This window comes from Eptatretus burgeri, chromosome 7 (assembly GCF_056783735.1).
Source record: "Eptatretus burgeri isolate ZD-2024b chromosome 7, Ebu_testis_v1, whole genome shotgun sequence".
NCBI lineage: Eukaryota > Metazoa > Chordata > Myxini > Myxiniformes > Myxinidae > Eptatretus > Eptatretus burgeri.
In genome coordinates this window covers 47,408,269-47,426,930 of record NC_140967.1, presented here as the reverse complement: position 1 = coordinate 47,426,930, position 18,662 = coordinate 47,408,269, and the positions used below count along the sequence as shown (strand labels likewise).

The 18,662-nt window shown below is 45.6% G+C and overlaps 2 protein-coding genes across 4 annotated transcripts in view; one reads left to right on the top strand and one right to left on the bottom strand.

Moving 5' to 3' along the window:
- MEAK7 (MTOR associated protein MEAK7) overlaps positions 1 to 18,662 on the bottom strand; it is a 92,055-nt gene that overhangs the window by 46,888 nt on the left and 26,505 nt on the right. The window lies entirely within an intron of this gene.
- The window catches only part of LOC147023193 (uncharacterized), a 43,488-nt gene that overhangs the window by 14,008 nt on the left and 10,818 nt on the right, over positions 1 to 18,662 (top strand). For 2 of the 3 annotated variants that reach the window (XM_085888370.1, XM_085888367.1), the window contains exons 1-2: positions 13,391 to 13,549; positions 15,468 to 15,974. In XM_085888370.1, the coding sequence (XP_085744496.1) occupies positions 13,538 to 13,549; positions 15,468 to 15,974 (519 nt within the window). In that variant the 5' untranslated portion in view covers positions 13,391 to 13,537. Of the gene's footprint in view, positions 1 to 13,390; positions 13,550 to 15,467; positions 15,975 to 18,662 lie in introns of those variants that run through there. The other variant, XM_085888368.1, reaches the window with a different exon arrangement.

Below are 18,662 nucleotides of genomic sequence, written 5' to 3'. Positions count from 1 at the left end.
TTATAACCCTCTCCTGAATGGAGCTTCTCCACAACTTTATGTCTGACTTCTTTGGAAAGCTACTTGGTCTTCATGTTTTCCTTGTTGGTTGACCAAGTGAGTTGCATCTTAAAACTCCTGAGATAAGTGGTGGAGATTCATTTAAAGTTAAACCACTGATTACATGCAGGTGACACGTTTTACACTTATTTTGTAAACTTTCAAACAAATAATTTGCTCCTGAAGTGATTTGGGGTTAATTAGGCAAAGGGTTTGAATAATTATACAACTGAGAATCATCTGATTTTCTCTGTTAATCAGACTTAGTCAAATTTTATCTGCATTTTTCAGCTTTATCATTTTGGAGTAGTTGATGAAGACTATATCGTAAGTTTGATTTTGTCAGGTCAGGTTCGATCTGTGACCTGCTACAGGTACCATGTAAACCTGTACTAACCTGTTCCATGGTCGGGTTGTCGGCGACTAAACCGTCTCCCCCACCAGGTTTTCTGGTGAGGAGGGTGTTTGGATATGGACACCCAGCAGGATTAAAAACAAAACCTGTCAAAGGGCGGAGGAGCTCCTTGTGAGCCAACGGCCATCCATATCTAGTGCCCAACTGTGTCTGCGGACGTCCTCCTGCAGTTGGGTTACTTCTTATTAGGAGGTTGGTTGCAGGATTTGCACTCCAGCCACCGTAAAACGCTTCATTCCGCAAAACGCAAAAACGCAAAAAAATCTGAAAACCCACTCCGTGGGAGTACCTCCTGTGCAGCTTCCCTTCGCAGGGCAGCTCACCGGATGATGGGATTGGGGCAAAGCCTTCGGGACCCCCAATCTTTGATAGGAGGGAAACCACGGGGTAACATCCCTGGGTCAGATTGCGGGAGAGTGTGTCGGAGTGGTGCTGAGGTGTCGTCCACCAGACGGCGGTCTCCTTGGGTTAACCTGAGGCGGTCCCTTCGGGTGGGTGCCTGGAATGTCCTATCCCTAAGAGAGGATGATCACCTGTCTCTGTTATCATCTGAGCTCAAGCGTTTGGACATCGGGATTGCAGCTCTCTCTGAGGTTCGGAGACCGGATTGCGGCGAGATAATGGTGGGTGGTTACACCTACTATTGGTCTGGTCGCTCTGATGGTTACCATACCCAAGGAGTTGCTGTAGCTGTGTCCAATAAGCTGACCCCAATGATAATTGAGGTAACACCGGTCAACGAGCGTATTATGAGATTAAGGATTCGTCACTCCTTAGGTGTCATTTCCCTGGTCTCTATTTATGCTCCGACTGAGGCGAGTGATCTTACCGTGAAGGATGCATTCTACGCCACACTCGAGTCTGTGGTTGATCAGTGCCCCAGACGAGATACACTTCTAGTCTTGGGGGATTTCAATGCATCGACTGGAACTGATAGGGATGGTTATGAGGTGTGTGTTGGTCCCCATGGGTCAGGAACTATGAACCAGAATAGCACTAAGTTCCTTGACTTTGCAAGAAGTCATGGACTTAGGGTGGCTGGTTCATGGTTTCAGCGCCCGCAAGCTCATCGCTGGACTTGGTATTCCAACGCTGGCGGTGTGGCAAAGGAGATTGACCATGTCCTCATTGACGGTCGTTGGAGGATGATCCAGAACTGCAGGGTCTACCGGAGTGCTCAGTTCCTCAATACTGACCACAGCCTTGTTGTAGCAACTCTAAAGCTGCACCTTAAATCCTGGAGAATGGTACCATCCCAGCCTAGGCTGGATGTTGCCAAGCTCAGGGATGAGAGAGTAGCTGAGGAGTTTGCGAACAGGCTGAGTGGACACTTGGGGGGTCTGGGTGCTTTGGGGGGTCCTGAAGAGTTGTGGAGCACCTTCAAGACCACCGTCCTTGATGTTGCCGGTGGATGCCTTGGAGTTCACCGCAGGGCAAAGAAGAATTTTGTCTCTCAAGGGACACTGGATACCATTGACCAGAGTCGCAGGGCCAGGCTGAATGGCAGAGCTGAGCTGTTCAGGGAGCTGAGGCGTAAAACTGTACGTGCACTGAGGGTGGACAAGGAGGCCTATGTGCGAGGAATCTGTGAGGGGGTAGAGCATCACCTGTGGACAGGTGATTCTCGTCCCGCTTACAGGGGAATTCGCGCATTACGTTCATCCAAGCCCATCCCTCGGAGCACTGCAGTTCGAGCAGAGAGTGGTAGGCTCTTGACAGAGGAGTCTGAAGTGAAGGCCCGCTGGGCCGGTTACTTTGAGCGGTTGTACCAGGCTGATCCCCCAGCTGTCGAGTTGGACGTCAAGGGTGTTACAATCCCTGTTGCTGACCCTCGAATCAACTGTGGTCCACCATCGCTTGTGGAAACACGGGCTGCGGTGAACCAGTTGAAACGGGGCAAAGCTCCAGGGATCTGTGGCATCCATGCTGAACTTCTCAAGGCTGGTGGAAATGCTGCACTCGCGTCATTGCATGCAGTTTTGTGCTCTGCCTGGAACACAGGCATCATCCCAACTGACTGGAAGAGGGGCCTTGTTGTCCCTCTCTGGAAAGGGAAGGGTGATCGCCAAGACTGCAACAACTACCGAGGGGTGACGCTGCTCTCAGTGCCGGGCAAGGTCTTTGCTCGGATAATTCTTGATAGGGTTCGCCACCATCTGCTTGAGCACCAGCGTCCAGAGCAGTCAGGCTTTACACCAAAGAGGTCAACGATTGACCGTATCCTTGCTCTTCGTGTCCTCACTGAACGCAGACGAGAGTTTCGGCAGGGGCTGCTTGCAGCCTATGTTGATCTCTGTAAAGCGTTCGATTCAGTGAATCGGGATGTCCTCTGGAGGATTCTTGGTCTTCGTGGGGTGCCACCGAAACTGATCGATCTGATGTCTGAACTCTACTCTGGTACTGAGAGTGCTGTGAAGTGTGGTGGTACCGCCTCTGACTTATTTCCAGTTGTTACTGGAGTTCGTCAGGGATGTGTACTTGCCCCCACACTTTTCAGCACTTGTATGGACTGGATTTTTGGGAGGATGTCGGAGAGATCAAGTTGCGGTGCATCGTTTGGCAATGTCAAGATCTCGGACCTTGATTTTGCAGATGATGCAGTCATCTTTGCGGAGACTTTAGACATCCTCTTGGGGGTCCTCGAGGTGCTGAATGAGGAGTCGGAGCCGTTGGGATTACGGATTTCTTGGGTCAAAACAAAGATCCAGGCTTTCGGTGACATCTTGGATGCTGCTGTCCTGTCTGTGTCTGTTTGTGGTGAGGATGTTGAGGTCGTGGATAGATTCACTTACCTTGGCAGTGATATTCATGTCTCCGCAGGTTGTGAGCCGGAGGTCAATAGACGTCTGGGTCGGGCCTGGGGAGTCATGGATTCACTGGATCATGGGGTGTGGCGCTGCCGGTACCTGTGCGGGAGGACGAAAGTCCGAGTCTTCAGGTCCTTGGTACTTCCAGTCTTGCTCTATGGGTGCGAGACTTGGACTTTGACCAAGGATCTGAGACGGAGACTTAATTCCTTTGGTACCAGGTCTCTTCGGAGAATCCTTGGCTATCGCTGGTCGGATTTTGTGTCCAACGAGCGGTTGCTGAGAGAGACTCGGATGAGATTTGTTACCTGCATAGTCCGTGAGCGTCAGCTGCGGCTGTATGGACATGTGGCTCGTTTTCCTGATGCTGATCCTGCTCACCAGATTCTCTCAGCGAGGGAGTCTCATGAGTGGAGGAGGCTAGTGGGCCGACCACGTGCCTCATGGTTGCAGCAGGTTGACCATCATCTCAAGGAGATGGGGATGGGCCTGGCATCTGCCTGGGGGATGGCCAGACGGAGGCCCCTGGAGTACCGGCGGAAAGTGGACGCAGCGACGCGCTGTTCTGGCACATGCTCCCATACCTGACCTGACCTGATTTGAAAGCATCAAGAAATAAGCTCAGGCGGCATCAAAATGTGAAAACTTTGGAGGGTGTTGAATACATTTACAAGCCACTGTATATACAAATCTGCAATGCCAATAACAATGTTGAGGACAGAGAAACCAATCAGGATTTTAAGAATTCACATTTTGTTGGAGTTCACAAAATACCTGACCTCATGCAGTCTTGCAAAATAAGGACATGGGTGGGGGTCTGTGAGCGGAAAATTTGATTGTTTGTGATTCGGTAAAATGTCATAATATTGTTATGGATTCCAGAGTTCACTCGTGAGTTGCTCACTCGCCACTCTACCCCTGACGCTGAAGCCGCAAGCCACGGATAACTCCTCGACATGACGGGTTGCTGAGCAACCATTGGCACCATCTGAGGTGACAAAATCTAGCAGGGTCCCAGCTCCAAGGCTTGCATTACCTTACCGGTGATTTAGCCCCTCCCAGATGGAGAACCGTGCTCTCGAATCCCCCACCCTCTCTACTTATTATTTAAAGCTGAGAAAAACCATAGGTGGGAGGTTGGCTGAAGTCGTGGAATGAATTATTGGGGTGTAATGTCCCGTCTATTTATTACATACGTTATGTCGAACCAATGAAGGGAAAATACAATCGAGCAGGTTTAGAATAGTTTACCAAACAATTTGAGAAAGGCACGTATTTACAAGCACAATTATTTCTAAGTACATACAGTGTCACAAAAGAAAGAACATAAACATATATGTTTATGCCAGGAAGGAGCACCACTGATGTGATGTTTGCTTTGAGAATGTTGATGGAGAAGTATAGGGAAGGCCAGAAGGAGTTGCATTGTGTGTTTGTGGATTTAGAGAAAGCTTATGATAGGGTGCCAAGAGTGGAGTTGTGGTATTGTATGAGGAAGTCGGGAGTTGTAGAGAAGTATGTGAGGATGGTGCAGGATATGTATGAGGACAGTGTGACAGCGGTGAGGTGTGCGGTAGGAATGACGGATCGGTTTAAGGTAAAAGTGGGATTGCATCAAGGATCGAATCTGAGCCCTTTACTGTTTGCAATGGTGATGGACAGGTTGACGGACGAGATCAGACTGGAGTCCCCATGGACTATGATGTTCGCGGATGACATCATGATCTGTAGGGAGAGTAGGGAGCAGGCCGAGGCGAGCCTCGAGAGGTGGAGGTATGCACTGGAGAGAAGGGGAATGATAGTCAGTAGGAGTAAGACGGAGTACATGTGCGTAAATGAGGGGGAGGGTGGTGGTATGGTGCGGTTGCAAGGAGTTGAGGTGGGGAAGGTGGATTGGTTTAAATACTTGGGATCAACTGTCCAAAGTAACGGAGAGTGTGGGAGAGAAGTGAAAAAGAGAGTGCAGGCAGGATGGAGTGGGTGGAGAAGAGTTGCAGGAGTGATTTGTGACAGAAGGGTAGCTGCAAGAGTGAAGGGGAAAGTATATAAGATGGTAGTGAGACCAGCTATGTTGTATGGTTTGGAGGCGGTGGCGCTGAGAAAAAGACAGGAAGCGGAGCTGGAGGGGGCAGAGTTAAAGATGCTGCGATTCACGTTGGGAGTGACGAGGATGGACAGGATAAGGAATGAGTATATTAGAGGGACAGCACAGGTAGGACGGTTTGGAGACAAAGTGAGAGAGGCGAGATTGAGATGGTTTGGACATGTGCATAGGACGGAAGCAAAGTATATCGGGAGAAGGATGCTGAGGATGGAGCCACCAGGTAGGAGGAGAAGAGGAAGGCCAAATAAAAGGTTCATGGATGCAGTGAGGGCGGACATGCGGGTGGTTGGAGTGTCAATGGAAGATGTGGAGGATAGAGTGAAATGGAGACGGATAATCGGCTGTGGCGACCCCTAACGGGAGCAGCTGAAAGAAGAAGAAGAAGATGCAGTGTCCCAAAGAAAAGCAATTAGCCCTTAAGCACATAAAGATCCCCTTAAAAACTCTAATCTTACCTAAGCACAGGACAGGCATGCCTCACACACTCAAAGGAAATTAGAGCGGAAGAGAGAGAAAGTTTATAGCATTGGGTCGGCCCCTCACTCACCCGAAGCAGGCAGGTGGGCTTGTGTTGGTCCAAAGTGGAGGGAAGGGAAGGGGAGGAATGTGAGTGGCATGTGGGTGCGGTTTCCAGAGGGTCATGTGTATCTGTGGTTGGAGCCCATGCGTCCAGGGATTGTGTGCTGCCTTAGAACACCCTCAGAACCCTTTTGTCAACCTTCGTCAGTGCAATGTGTCCAAACAATAAATCGTACAGGTAATAACTCAAACAGGCAATACGGCAGTTTTTGGAAGGCAGCAGGAAGGCAGTTTCAGGCTCGGCACGTCAGATTGCCCTAACAAGAAGGCAGGTTTGTCAGACAGCTCCGTTCGCTGGTGTGTCTTGGCTTATATCAAGCTTGGAGTGATATGTGGCAAAGGTAGTTGTAGCACCCCCCCCCTCTTCCTGCTCGTGTCATGTCCTCTTTGACTCTCCTTTGCCGTGTGATGTCGCATCCCTTACTTTCCATTACATGCGGTGCCCGCAACTCAGCAGTGCCATAGAACTCGCTCGTGTTGCTTTCCCATTGGTTCTCCTTTGCTGCAGTGTGACATCACGTTCCTTACTTGCCATTGCATGTGGCGCCCGCATCTCGGAAGTGCCGCGAAACTCGCAGACAGGGATGGCAATGCCAATGTCGGCTTTGATTGTGGTATTGGTGTGATTGTCGAGTTGCTGTGGTTTTGGTGTCGGTGTAGTTTGCGCTGTGGGAAGGTGCAGGGGGTTAGGATGGAAAAAAAACGATTTGAAGGAATTGAGAATGGGAGGGATTGCAATGGGTGAAGTGAAGATGGAGGGGGGTTCCAGGAAAGTATGGAATTTGTGAGGTTTGAGAGGGGAAGGGTGAGGGATTGGGATGGATGAATGGGGGATGGATGGGATCTCAATAAGGTTGGGAATGACAAGGAGATGGAACCTGCTAACACTCGCAATGTGTTTTAACCGTCCTTGATACAAGGGAAAGGTCACCTGACTAAACACATTTACAAATAAGATATCTAATTTAGGAAACCCTTATATGTTCAGTTTGACACCCCGGGGTCCTTTTTCACAACCATAACAATATATTTGTCCAAGTACTGCTAAACGGAAGGGTTTTGAAAGTGGCAATAAGGTGATTGGTGCTCTACAGTGGTCAAGTATATGATTCAATTGAAGTAAATTGACAATTAAAGGTTGTAAAAAACTTTTTCGGAAGTTTACCGACGTTGATACAGCATTTTTACCTCCACCACCGAAGGTGAAGGAGGTTATGTTTCACCCCTTTCTGTCTGTTTGTTTGTCTGTTTGTTTGTTTATTTGTTTGTCTGTGTGCAGGATATCTCAAAAAGTTGTGGACGGATTCAGATGACATTTTGTGGGCAGGTTGGGGTGTGTGACAAGTGTGTGACAAAGTGACTGGCTTTGGAAGCCAGCTTGGAAATGTGGCTTTCCCAGGAAAGATAATGGCGATATATCCCCCCCCCCATATTTCCGCAGGGTGCTCAAGATCTGCCAGCAAACCCATTCTGGTAAAACTACCAAAATCAAGAATCACCGCTCACTTTCACCCTTTCATTCCTCTTTTTTCCCCACCTTTGGAATAAACTCCCTCACTCTATTCATTCCCATTCTTCCCTCCAGGCCTTCAAAACAGATGTTTAAGCATGAGTCACATTTGCTCTATGGCTAGGATATGGCGGCCGTACCCCCCCTGAATTGACAGAAATGTGCGGCGGCCGCAGAGTTTCTGAGGTGGCCTCAGGGTGGCCCTACGCCGTATGGCTATCTTTTACAGGCCGTAGGGGTCTCCGTGGAATTATAGGGCGGAGTTATAACTTTTTTCATTTTGAGGTTGGCCGAAGCAATTCGACAAGCCGTAGCCATGACGTAGTTGTGTTCCGTACATAGGGCGTACAGTGGGCTTGCGTTATTCGTGCGTTTTTCGTAGGCTCTTATCAATGAAAAATGAATTTTGCCAACCCCTCAAAAATTACGGCAGCCACACTATTTCCACGTTCGCCTTAGGGCCCCCCTGCGGTCGCCTTGCGGGCTCCTTGAGGCTACCTTGCGTCTGCCTTGAAAATTCTATGGCCGCCACAGGGACGCCCTAAGGTCACCGTGCGACATCAAATCAAAGGCCGTACGGCACCCCCACGTTTTCGGTCTCCACAATTTCAAAATACCCCGTGCGGCTACCAAAAAAATAAAAACATATGTGACTGCTACATTGTGTGACCGTGGAAATACTGCGGCCGCCCTATAATTGCTGGTGGCCGTAGATTTTTTAGACCCTACGGCCGCCGAGCCAAATGTGACTGAAGCATTACCACCACCTCTTATCTTCCCCCACCCAAAAGCACGATCTTTTCTGCCCCCGTTAATCCACCCCAAAACCCACCTCTTTCAAATTCCCTGCTTTCCTTCCTGAAAGTCCCTGTCGTGTAAGGAACTGAAAGTCTCTGTCGTGTGCATCTTGTTTCATGTAGTGTCCATCCACCCCATGAAGCCCATCCCATCCCTATCCCTTCCACGGATCTCCAAATGTCTCTGTTCCCCACTGTTTTGTCCTTCCCTCTCCCACCCCTCTTATTTCCTGCTCCCCTTGTTGTGTGTTCTGTGTGTTTATCTTTCATATGAGCCTCGACATTGTACATAAAAAATAAAAAGCCACCGAAAGTGGACGGAGGTTATGATTTCACACCTGTCTGTTTGACTGTCCATCTGCGATAAGATATCTCAATAAGTTATGGACGGATTCGAAAGACATTTGGTGGACAGGTTGGGGTGTGATAGGAACGAATTGATTAGATTTTGGTGAAGATCTGGATGAGGATATGAGTTTTTTAAAAGTGATTCTTCACCATTGAGAGATAGGGCCAAAAACGATAAATAGCAAGATATCTCAAAAAGTTGTGGACGGATTCAGACGAAACTTGGTGGACATGTTGGGTGTGTCTTCTTCTTCTTTCGGCTGCTCCCATTAGGGGTCGCCACAGCGGATCAACCATCTCCATTTCACTCTATCCTCCACATCTTCCATTGACACTCCAACCACCCGCATGTCCGCACTCACCGCATCCATGAACCTCTTCTTTGGCCTTCCTCTTCTCCTCCTGCCTGGCGGCTCTATCTTCAGCATCCTTTTCCCGATATGCTCCACTTCCCTCCTGTGCACATGTCCAAACCATCTCAATCTCACCTCTCTCACTTTGTCTCCAAACCGTCCTACCTGCGCAGTCCCTCTAATATACTCATTCCTTATCCTGTCCATCCTTGTCACTCCCATCGAGAATCGCAGCATCTTTAACTCTGCCACCTCCAGCTCCGCTTCCTGTCTTTTTGTTAGTGCCACCACCTCCAAACCATACAACATAGCTGGTCTCACTACCGTCTTATATACTTTCCCCTTCACTCCTGCAGCTACCCTTCTGTCACAAATCACTCCTGAAACTCTTCTCCAACCACTCCATCCTGCCTGCACTCTCTTTTTCACTTCTCTTCCACACTCTCCGTTGCTTTGGACAGTTGATCCCAAGTATTTAAACCCATCCACCTTCCCTACCTCAACTCCTTGCAACCGCACCATACCACCACCCTCTCTCATTTACGCACATGTACTCCGTCTTACTCCTACTGACTATCATTCCCCTTCTCTCCAGTGCGTACCTATACCTCTCAAGGCTCACCTCAGCCTGCTCCCTACTCTCCCTACAGATCATGATGTCATCCGCCAACATCATAGTCCATGGAGACTCCAGTCTGATCTCGTCCGTCAACCTGTCCATCACCATTGCAAACAGGAAAGGGCTCAGAGTCGATCCTTGGTGCAATCCCACTTTAACCTTAAACCGGTCCGTCATTCCTACCGCACACCTCACCACTGTCACACTGTCCTCATACATATCCTGCACGATCCTCACATACTTCTCCACCACTCCCGACTTCCTTATACAATGCCACAACTCCTCTCTTGGCACCCTATCATAAGCTTTCTCTAAATCCACAAACACACAATGGAACTCCTTCTGGCCTTCCCTATACTTCTCCATCAACATTCTCAAAGCAAACATCGCATCAGTGGTGCTCTTTCCTGGCATAAACCCATATTGCTGCTCACAAGTCGACACCTCTCTTCTCAACCAAGCTTCCACTACTCTTTCCCACAACTTCATGGTGTGGCTTAACAACTTTATCCCTCTGTAATTTCCACAGCTCTGCACATCACCCTTGTCTTGAAAATTGGAACCATTACACTTAATCTCCACTCCTCCGGCATCCTCTCACTTTCCAAGATTTTATTAAACAATCTGGTTAACAACCCCACTGCCATCTCTCCTAAGCACTTCCATGCCTCCAATGGTATGTCATCTGGGCCAACCGCCTTTCCACTCTTCATCCTCTTCATAGCAGTCCTCACTTCATCCTTACTGATCCACCCCACTTCCAGATTCACTATCTCCACCTCTTCCAACCTTCTCTCTCTCATTTTCTTCATTCATCAGCTCCTCAAAGTACTCCATCCACCTTCTCAACACACTCTCCTCGCTTGTCAGCACATTCCCATTTACGTCCTTTATCACCCTAACCTGCAGCACATCCTTCCCAGCTCGGTCCCTCTGTCTTGCCAATTGGTATAAATCCTTTTCCCCTTCTTTTGTATCCAACTTCTCATACAGCTCGTCATACTCCTTTTTCTTAGCCTTTTCCACCTCTCTCTTTGCCTTTCGCCACCACTCCTTGTACTCCTGCCTACTTTCTTCATCTCTCTGACTATCCCACTTCTTTTTCGCCAACCCCTTCTTCCTTATACTTTCCTCGTTCCACCACCAAGTCTGCTTATCTTCCTTCCTCTGTCCAGATGTCACACCAAGTACCTTCCTAGCTATCTCCCTCACCACTTCTACTGTAGTTGCCCAATCATCCCACGCATCTTTACCACCATCCAACACCTGTCTCGCCTCCTCCCTAAATTCCACGCAACAGTCTTCCTCCTTCAGCTTCTACCATCTGGTCCTTGGTTCAGCCCTCACTCTCTTCCTCAACCTCACCTCCAAAATCATCCTACAGACCACCAATCGATGCTGTCGAGCTACACTCTCCCATGCCACCACCTTACAGTCTCTAATCTCTTTCAGGTTGCATCTCCTGCTTAAGATGTAATCCACCTGTGTGCACTTTCCTCCACTCTTGTACGTCACCCTGTGTTCCTCCTTCTTCTTGAAATATGTATTTACCACTGCCATTTCCATTCTTTTTGCAAACTCTTCCACCATTTGCCCTTCCACATTTCTCTCGTTGAGACCATACCTACCCGTCACCTCCTCATCCTCTTTATTCCCTTCCCCAACATGCCCATTGAAATCTGCTCCAATCACCACTCTTTCATCCTTGGATACACTCTCCACCACTTTATCTAACTCACTCCATAAATCTTCTTTATATTCCATCTTACCCCATATGTGGGGCATATGCACTGATGACATTCATCATCACCCCTTCAATTTCCAACTCATCACTCGGTCAGACACTCCCCTCACCTCCAATTCCCTCTTGACATAATCTTCCTTCAGGATTACCCCGACACCATTTCTCCTCCCATCCACACCATGGTAGAACAGTTTGAAACCACCTCCAATGCTCCTAGCCTTACTCCCCATCCACTTGGTCTCTTGTACACACAGTATGTCCACCTTTCTTCTCTCCATCATATCAGCCAACTCTCGCCCTTTGCCAGTCATTGTCCCACCATTCAGAGTTCCAACTCACACCTCCACACTTCTACCCTTCCCCCTCTCCCACTGCCTCCGGACTCGCCTTCCCAGTCTCCTTCTCCTCCTTCGCCCAGCAGTAGCACAATTTCCACTGGTACCCTGCTGACCACCGGTACCGGTGGCGGTCGTTGGTAACCCGGGCCTCGACCGATCCGTTATGGAAATTCGTTTTGTTGTCCGCATAATGATTTGGCATAGGTTTTTACGCCGGATGCCCTTCCTGATGCAACCCTGGTCGCCTCTTACTACACACAGGAATAATTTTTGTGTGTGACTCGTAAGAATTGATACAATTTTGGTGAAGATCCAGATTCGGATACTAGAATTTTTAAAACTGATTCTTCACCATTGAGAGATGGGACAAGATATCAATATTTTCTGATAAAAAGTTCATAAACAATGAAATTTATAATAACAAAAAATGGTGATTATTGTTGTTATCATGATTAAAGAAAAAAATTGGCAATTCCTCAAGGCAAATGTTAGAAAAAGCAGGAAATTGTGTAATCCATTTATTACTGCACGTATGTCATGAACAGCAAGCTTACGTAAAATCAGGAAATGTTTGTGGGAATACATTTTCTCAATAAATGTGTTTCAAAGAAAATGTTGAGAGATGTACTAAGTGCTAACCGCAGTGAGAGAGAAGGTGAAGCGATGTTTCGGCATGAGCCCTTCTTCGAAGCAAGAGAGACTAAGGGCTCACACCCAAAACCCCACTTCAGATTCTTTCCAACAGCGATTCGCACACCTCTCTTAACATTGAGTTGAGAAGATCAATTATCCTTATATTTCCACCTTTGCAGACCAACTCTACTCTCTGTGAATACTCGTTTTCTCATGTTTGCAGGAATGATTTCCCCATGCTGAATTAAAGTGACATGCATGACACATATCAGAAAAGAGAGGGGGGCATAAGGAGGGGTGGAGACTGTAGTGACACTTTCTTTGAAGCCTTCATATGTGTACAATGAACAATGAAATTACGGTCTCACTTTTAGAGATCTCATATGATTTGTTCAGATAATTTATCAGTTATTGTGTTCCGCAACCAGCTGGCAAACATCCACCTAAAGTACCATGTCATGGGCATGATTGTATGATGACGTATATTTCAGTGGACAAGCTCTGACAAGCTTGCGGTGAAAGCAGAGCATTCTCCGACTACATGACGAGCAGTGTGACCACTCCTTGGCTTTTTTCACAAGATCTTGCCTATTCGTTGTTCACCTTGCCGTCTTGGTTTTCTATAGGTTTTCTTGGCGTATAGGTTTTCTATTATATCATCGCTTTTCCGAAACCTTGTGAATTCTTGGCTTTTTTCATTGGCTCACCTTGGCATTTATGAAAATGAGGAGTGGTCAGACTGATGACGAGTGGTGTTAATGGGACGTTCAAACATTCGACTCATGTTTGGAGAAGTTGAAGACACACCGAAGTTTTTATTTTTATTTTAAACAAATATATTATTTAAATAAATGATTAGAAATAATAAAATTCTAACTTATTGGATATACTTACATATTGGAAAATAAAACCACGTCGGAGTGTCTCAGACAATGATAATTATGAGTCATATCAATTGTTTGTAGAACGCCCTTAGTAAGTTAGTTAATATGCGTCCTGTATGTAACATTGTCGGATACTTTTGCGCAAATTCACCGTGTAAAGAATTTAAGGGGTTGTAACGGAAGGGAGGGGTTGATAGAGCTGCAAATATCTTGGTGTTGGAAAGTGAGGAGGAGATGGGTGGAGTAAAAGCTTTAGGCCGTGTCTCCGCACGCATAGAGGAATGGTTAGCATGTACTTTGGGCACTCGGTCAGACGAGTGGCTGATGCTGAGTGAACAAGGAGTTTCCAGCAGGATCTGGATTCACTATGAAGCATGGGGTGAGACTAGCTCGCTATAAACACACACCTGTGCAAGCAATTCTCCATAGGTGTCTCGCCTCTGCATTCTTCACCATCTGTATCACCTTGTTGCTTTTCCACGAATGCGTGTCTATCTCTGCATACCTTTGTGTCACTCTATTTATCCTTTCATTAAAACGTTGATCTTGTTTGGTGAGGAGGGTGCAGTCCAAAACACAGCTGTCCAAGACTCGTTGATGAAAGTTTTTGCACATTTGTGTGCTTGGTACGCCACTGCTCTTTTTGTGAGGTAGTCTGTATCACTGCCCTCTGGAGCTCCTTCTCAAAGAGTGATATGTAATATGCTTGCTTGCACATTGCCCAAAAAAGTTGTTGTCTTTGGTAATCTAGCAGTCTCTCCCTCCCTTTTCCTCCCTCCCCTTTCCTCTCTCCCTCTCTCTCCCCCTCTCCCTATCCTCCTCTATCTATCTCTTTCTCTCGATCACTTTCTTTCTTCTCTGTCCAATTCGATGACCATTAGACACAACTAATGCTGCTGAACCTGATATTTGGAGAGGTTCTTTTTCCCCCTTTTTTCTTTACAGGAACGAGGCTCATGGAAGAGCAAGATTGAAGGGTCAAAACTGTGATGATGGGCAGTTCCCAGCTGATGCTACAGATGATCATTGAATGAGGCAGAAGGACTTCAGATTTCTCTTTCTCTCTCTCTCTCTCTCTCTCTCTCTCTCTCTCTCTCTCTCTCTCTCTCTCTCTCTCTCTCTCTCTCTCTCTCTCTCTCTCTCTCTCTCTCTCTCTCTCTCTCTCTCTGTCTCCCTCTCTCTGTCTCCCTCTCTCTCTCTTCCCCCTCCCCCTTTCTCCCCCCACCCTTTCTCTCTCCCTCTCTTTCCCTCTTTCTCCCTCTCTCTACATATATACATATATATCTCTCTATCTCTATCTCTCCTTCTCTATCTCTCCCTATCTATACTATCTCCCTCTCTCTCCCTCCCTCTCTCCCTCCCTCTCTCTCCCTCCCTCTCTCTCTCGCCCTTCTTCCTCTCTCCTCCCCCCCCCACCACTGCTCCTCTCCCTCCCTCTCCCCCACTCCCCCCTGCTCCTCTCCCTCTCTCCTCGATTGAAGAGATTAATGAATAAAAAAAAGTTATGTTTTCCTGTCTTTTTTTCTTTCTGAAAAGAGGTTAAGTGAGAGAATTGAGATGAAAAGGGACAGGGAAAGAGAGTTCGGAATCAATGAACTTGGAGCAGCTTGTGACCTGATTCTGTTGCAAACTATAAACAATTCGTGTGGAATTTGAGGGGTTTTTTTCTGGTCCGACCAGTTTTTCTTTCCTTGTCAGTTTACATGGTTTGCCAAAAATTATATTTCCTTCATTTTTAAAACCTATGTTTTATTTTCCAATCGAAGACAATTCTCTATGTTTTTTGCAATACAGTGGCAATCAATGAATCAACAATGCCACTGAGTTTGCTTGCATTAGCCAAAAATAATTGAATGAACTCAGGACAAATTGGACCGTTAAAAGAACAATGGTAAAAGTTATCCGCGAACAAAAATCAAAATAAAATTCTCTACAAGAGTGAGGTCAATTTGACAGTTGGGTCGTGGGGCAACAATTGGGCACAACTAGCAAGGGAAAAAACAAACAAGAAAGGAATAGAAAAGAAGCGGAGGAAGCATTGAAACCTGCATGTAAGAGGGTTGTGTGACAAAAGGTTAATGGGGGTAAAAACGATCATGGGTCAGGATAGGGGTAGACACGACTTGGCACTGCACTGTGCCTGATCGAAACCCTGTTAAACTTACCATCGAGAAATATATTCCATTCTCAAATAAATAATCAAATAGTAACTTGGATGGTAAGTTTATTAAGAGGCCATTATAGATCGAAGTACAAGTAATCCGTTTTTTGTGATTGCATTTTTTTTAATCTCACAGAACGTGCTTGCCAAGGCGATTTTTGACAACAAGGCCGAATCACCAGACGAGCTGAGTTTTCGCAAGGGAGATATCGTCACTGTGCTGGAAAATCCACCGAACGATCTTCACGGATGGCTACTATGTTCATTGCGAGGCGTGCAAGGTATCGCCCCTGCCAATCGTCTGCGCGTCATATCTTGGGAGTATGACAATGTCTGTGTTGCCAGACCTGTTGCCGAATCTCTGAGTTCAGATCAGACTGTATACCAAGTTCCAAAGTTGCAAAGGGAATCTGAAAATGGTCACGGTTTATACGATGTACCAGTGAGCAATAACCATGAAGATTCCATCTACCAACTACCATCATTTCAGGTAGAGCCAGATAGCAGCACCTATCAAGTCCCCAAAAATGATATTGATTGCACAGAGAGTTTCTACAATGTTCCCTCACAGCCAAAGTATGCTCATGAATCAAAAGAGGATGTTGTCAATGGGCCTTTCAAAATTTCAAAACCCACCAACAAGGTATGAAGCGAGTCTTTGAAAGTTCTACACAAAATACATCCTTTAAACAAATACTCAACATTTTGCTAAGTTAAAAGTAGTTTGAACCTTGCATGATACGATTTTCCTTTTTGTCGGTTTCCTTTAATTGAAGTTTTGTCAACAAAATGATCAATGGTTGTAGTTGTTCAGATTGTGTTGTGTTTGGCCAATGAAAATATATCAGATGTTGAAACTTTTAATATGTCGTCAAAAATCCAAGTATGGTGTTTGAAGTGAAACACAAGACAATTTTCAAAAACTGCAAATTGGTAGATTTATATTGTGTCGTGTAAAGTAAAAATTTTGATCTCGTTGTCCGACACACTGCTGACTTGATTCAGTATGTTGCCTTCAATTTATCTTACATATTGTTTTTGATCCGTCTGTTGCCAAATCTGCACATTCAGAAACAAAACTTTTGACCATACCCATCATTACCTGACACTTGTACTGACAATATTTCCATCTACCATTTCTTAAGATACTTCTGAAGCATTCAAACTACCTGTTTCTCCTCTTCCAAGTTATTCTACTCATTTCCCAGCTTAATGCCTCCTGTAAGTTCAGATAAACTAATGGATGCTTCTTCAGCATATTTTATGTAAATGACAAACAATGACAGACCACAACTGATCCCTGCTACATGTACTTGTTCATACTTCCCATCCTGATATAGGCCTATAGCCATTTACTGTTGCTTTTTTCCTTTCTTAGAGCCAATTTTTTTAAATCCACTATTCTGTCCTGCCTCCTCTATTACTCACTCTAAACTACTCTACTCCTTGATATTTCCTTAAGTATTGTTACCGTATGCTAGAATAATGCCTTTTTGGGGTAACAAGCTGAATGTATTTATGGACATTACGTGATGTAGTAATATTACTTAATGACTACGTGTTTTATTATTTATTATTTTATGGATTATTATTATTATTTTATTACTATTTATTATTTTATTTCCCTATCGCTTCACTGACAGATTTAATCAAATGACAGCATGTTGCAATTCGCAAACATATTGCACGTGTATCTGTGAGTCTTAATGAGGATGTAAAATGAAATGTAACACATGAAATAAGGATATTTTATAACACGTAATTGTTGTTTGTGTGTTCCTTCCCTGTCCGATTTTATACTTTTTTATAGTGCTTCAAGAAGTATTACTATATACAAGTTTTATGTGCTCCTTCCATGTCTGCCACACATTATTCCAAAGGGTTTCTGCTGTCGTAGGATAATAAAAATGTTATGGCTGTAACTGCTGCATTAAGCTCTATATCCTGATTCTTCTTCCTCTGATCGTTCTTCTTCTTCGATGCCCGAAAGACAGGCTTTTAAAAGAGGCATCTTTGTGTTTAAACGGAAGCAAAATTTTGCTTACGAGTAAATTGATTGCTGTATTAGATTTCCAACCAATTAAATCGATAATTATTAGCTTTCCAACAGTACCAGGTTGAGTTCACCTGGACTTTAGTCCATAGAGCTGATGCAATCGAGCAGTGTCATGATCCACATCGAGCACCAGTCCTCAGGTGAGTGAGTGAGTGAGTGAGTGAGTGAGTGAGTCATTCCAGAAACACTTGTCATTATCGCTTGAACCAAACACACAGTTTTGATGAAACTTGGCCGCAAGCTTCATACCTGATGCCTAATGAAGGTTTATTGACCACATCAAAATCTGTACTTGTTTAAGGCAGTTTGCAGTTTATGGAGAGGGGGGGGGGGGATGTTGATGCTCCAAAATAGGTATTTGCTCTCTTCTCCGAAACTACACACATGATTCTGATGAAACTTGAGCACAACCGTCATCACTCATGATGTACTAAAATAAATCAACTGCATCAAAATCTGTGCTTATTATAGGGGGTCTATGGGGGGGATTGATGCCCCCCCCAAAAAATAGGTATTTGCTCTCTTCTCCGAAACCACACAATTTCAATGAAACATGACCACAACCTTCATTACCCAAAATGTACCAAAGTTTGTTGACGGCATTAAAAAAAAAAATCAGGGTCTAAGCGGGTCTGCTGAGGGTTTGAGTGGCTGTTGCTCCTGATCCAGGTGAGCTTTAGGATGGGCGGTCCTATTTTTATTATTCTATGGCAGCAGGAACCACTACATGAGAGCTCGAAATACTACTTCTTCATCAATCACAGAATGACGGATTTCTAAAACAGGCATCTTTAAGATCATATGGACACAAATTTTTGTTCCATGTTAATTGATCATTAGCTTTCCAACGGTACAATTTTTATGATTCTACAACAGGAGGAACCCTTTGTAACGAAGCATTACGCATGGACAAATGGACGCTTCTCTTTTTAGGAACAAATGTTACCACAAGCAATTTTTTCCTCCCTCCGTGCACACCTGCACCCGACCTTATCCCATTCCTGAGCCTTCTGTTCTCCCTACCGCTTCCCACTTTTATGTCCTAGAAAAAAAAATACCTTCATGCAAAAATATCATGGTTGCAATTCAGAAAATTAATATTAAATAAAAGGCACCGACAACGGGTATAGCTCCCCACAAGCCCTCACATCTGACTGTTGGACTCACTGCGTGGTTTCATCCAGGATCTCAACTGATACAAAACATTTTCACAACATTTGAAAAGGATTGTAGCCAAATGTTATACCAAGCCTGGTGTTGGCTTAGTGGTTAGGG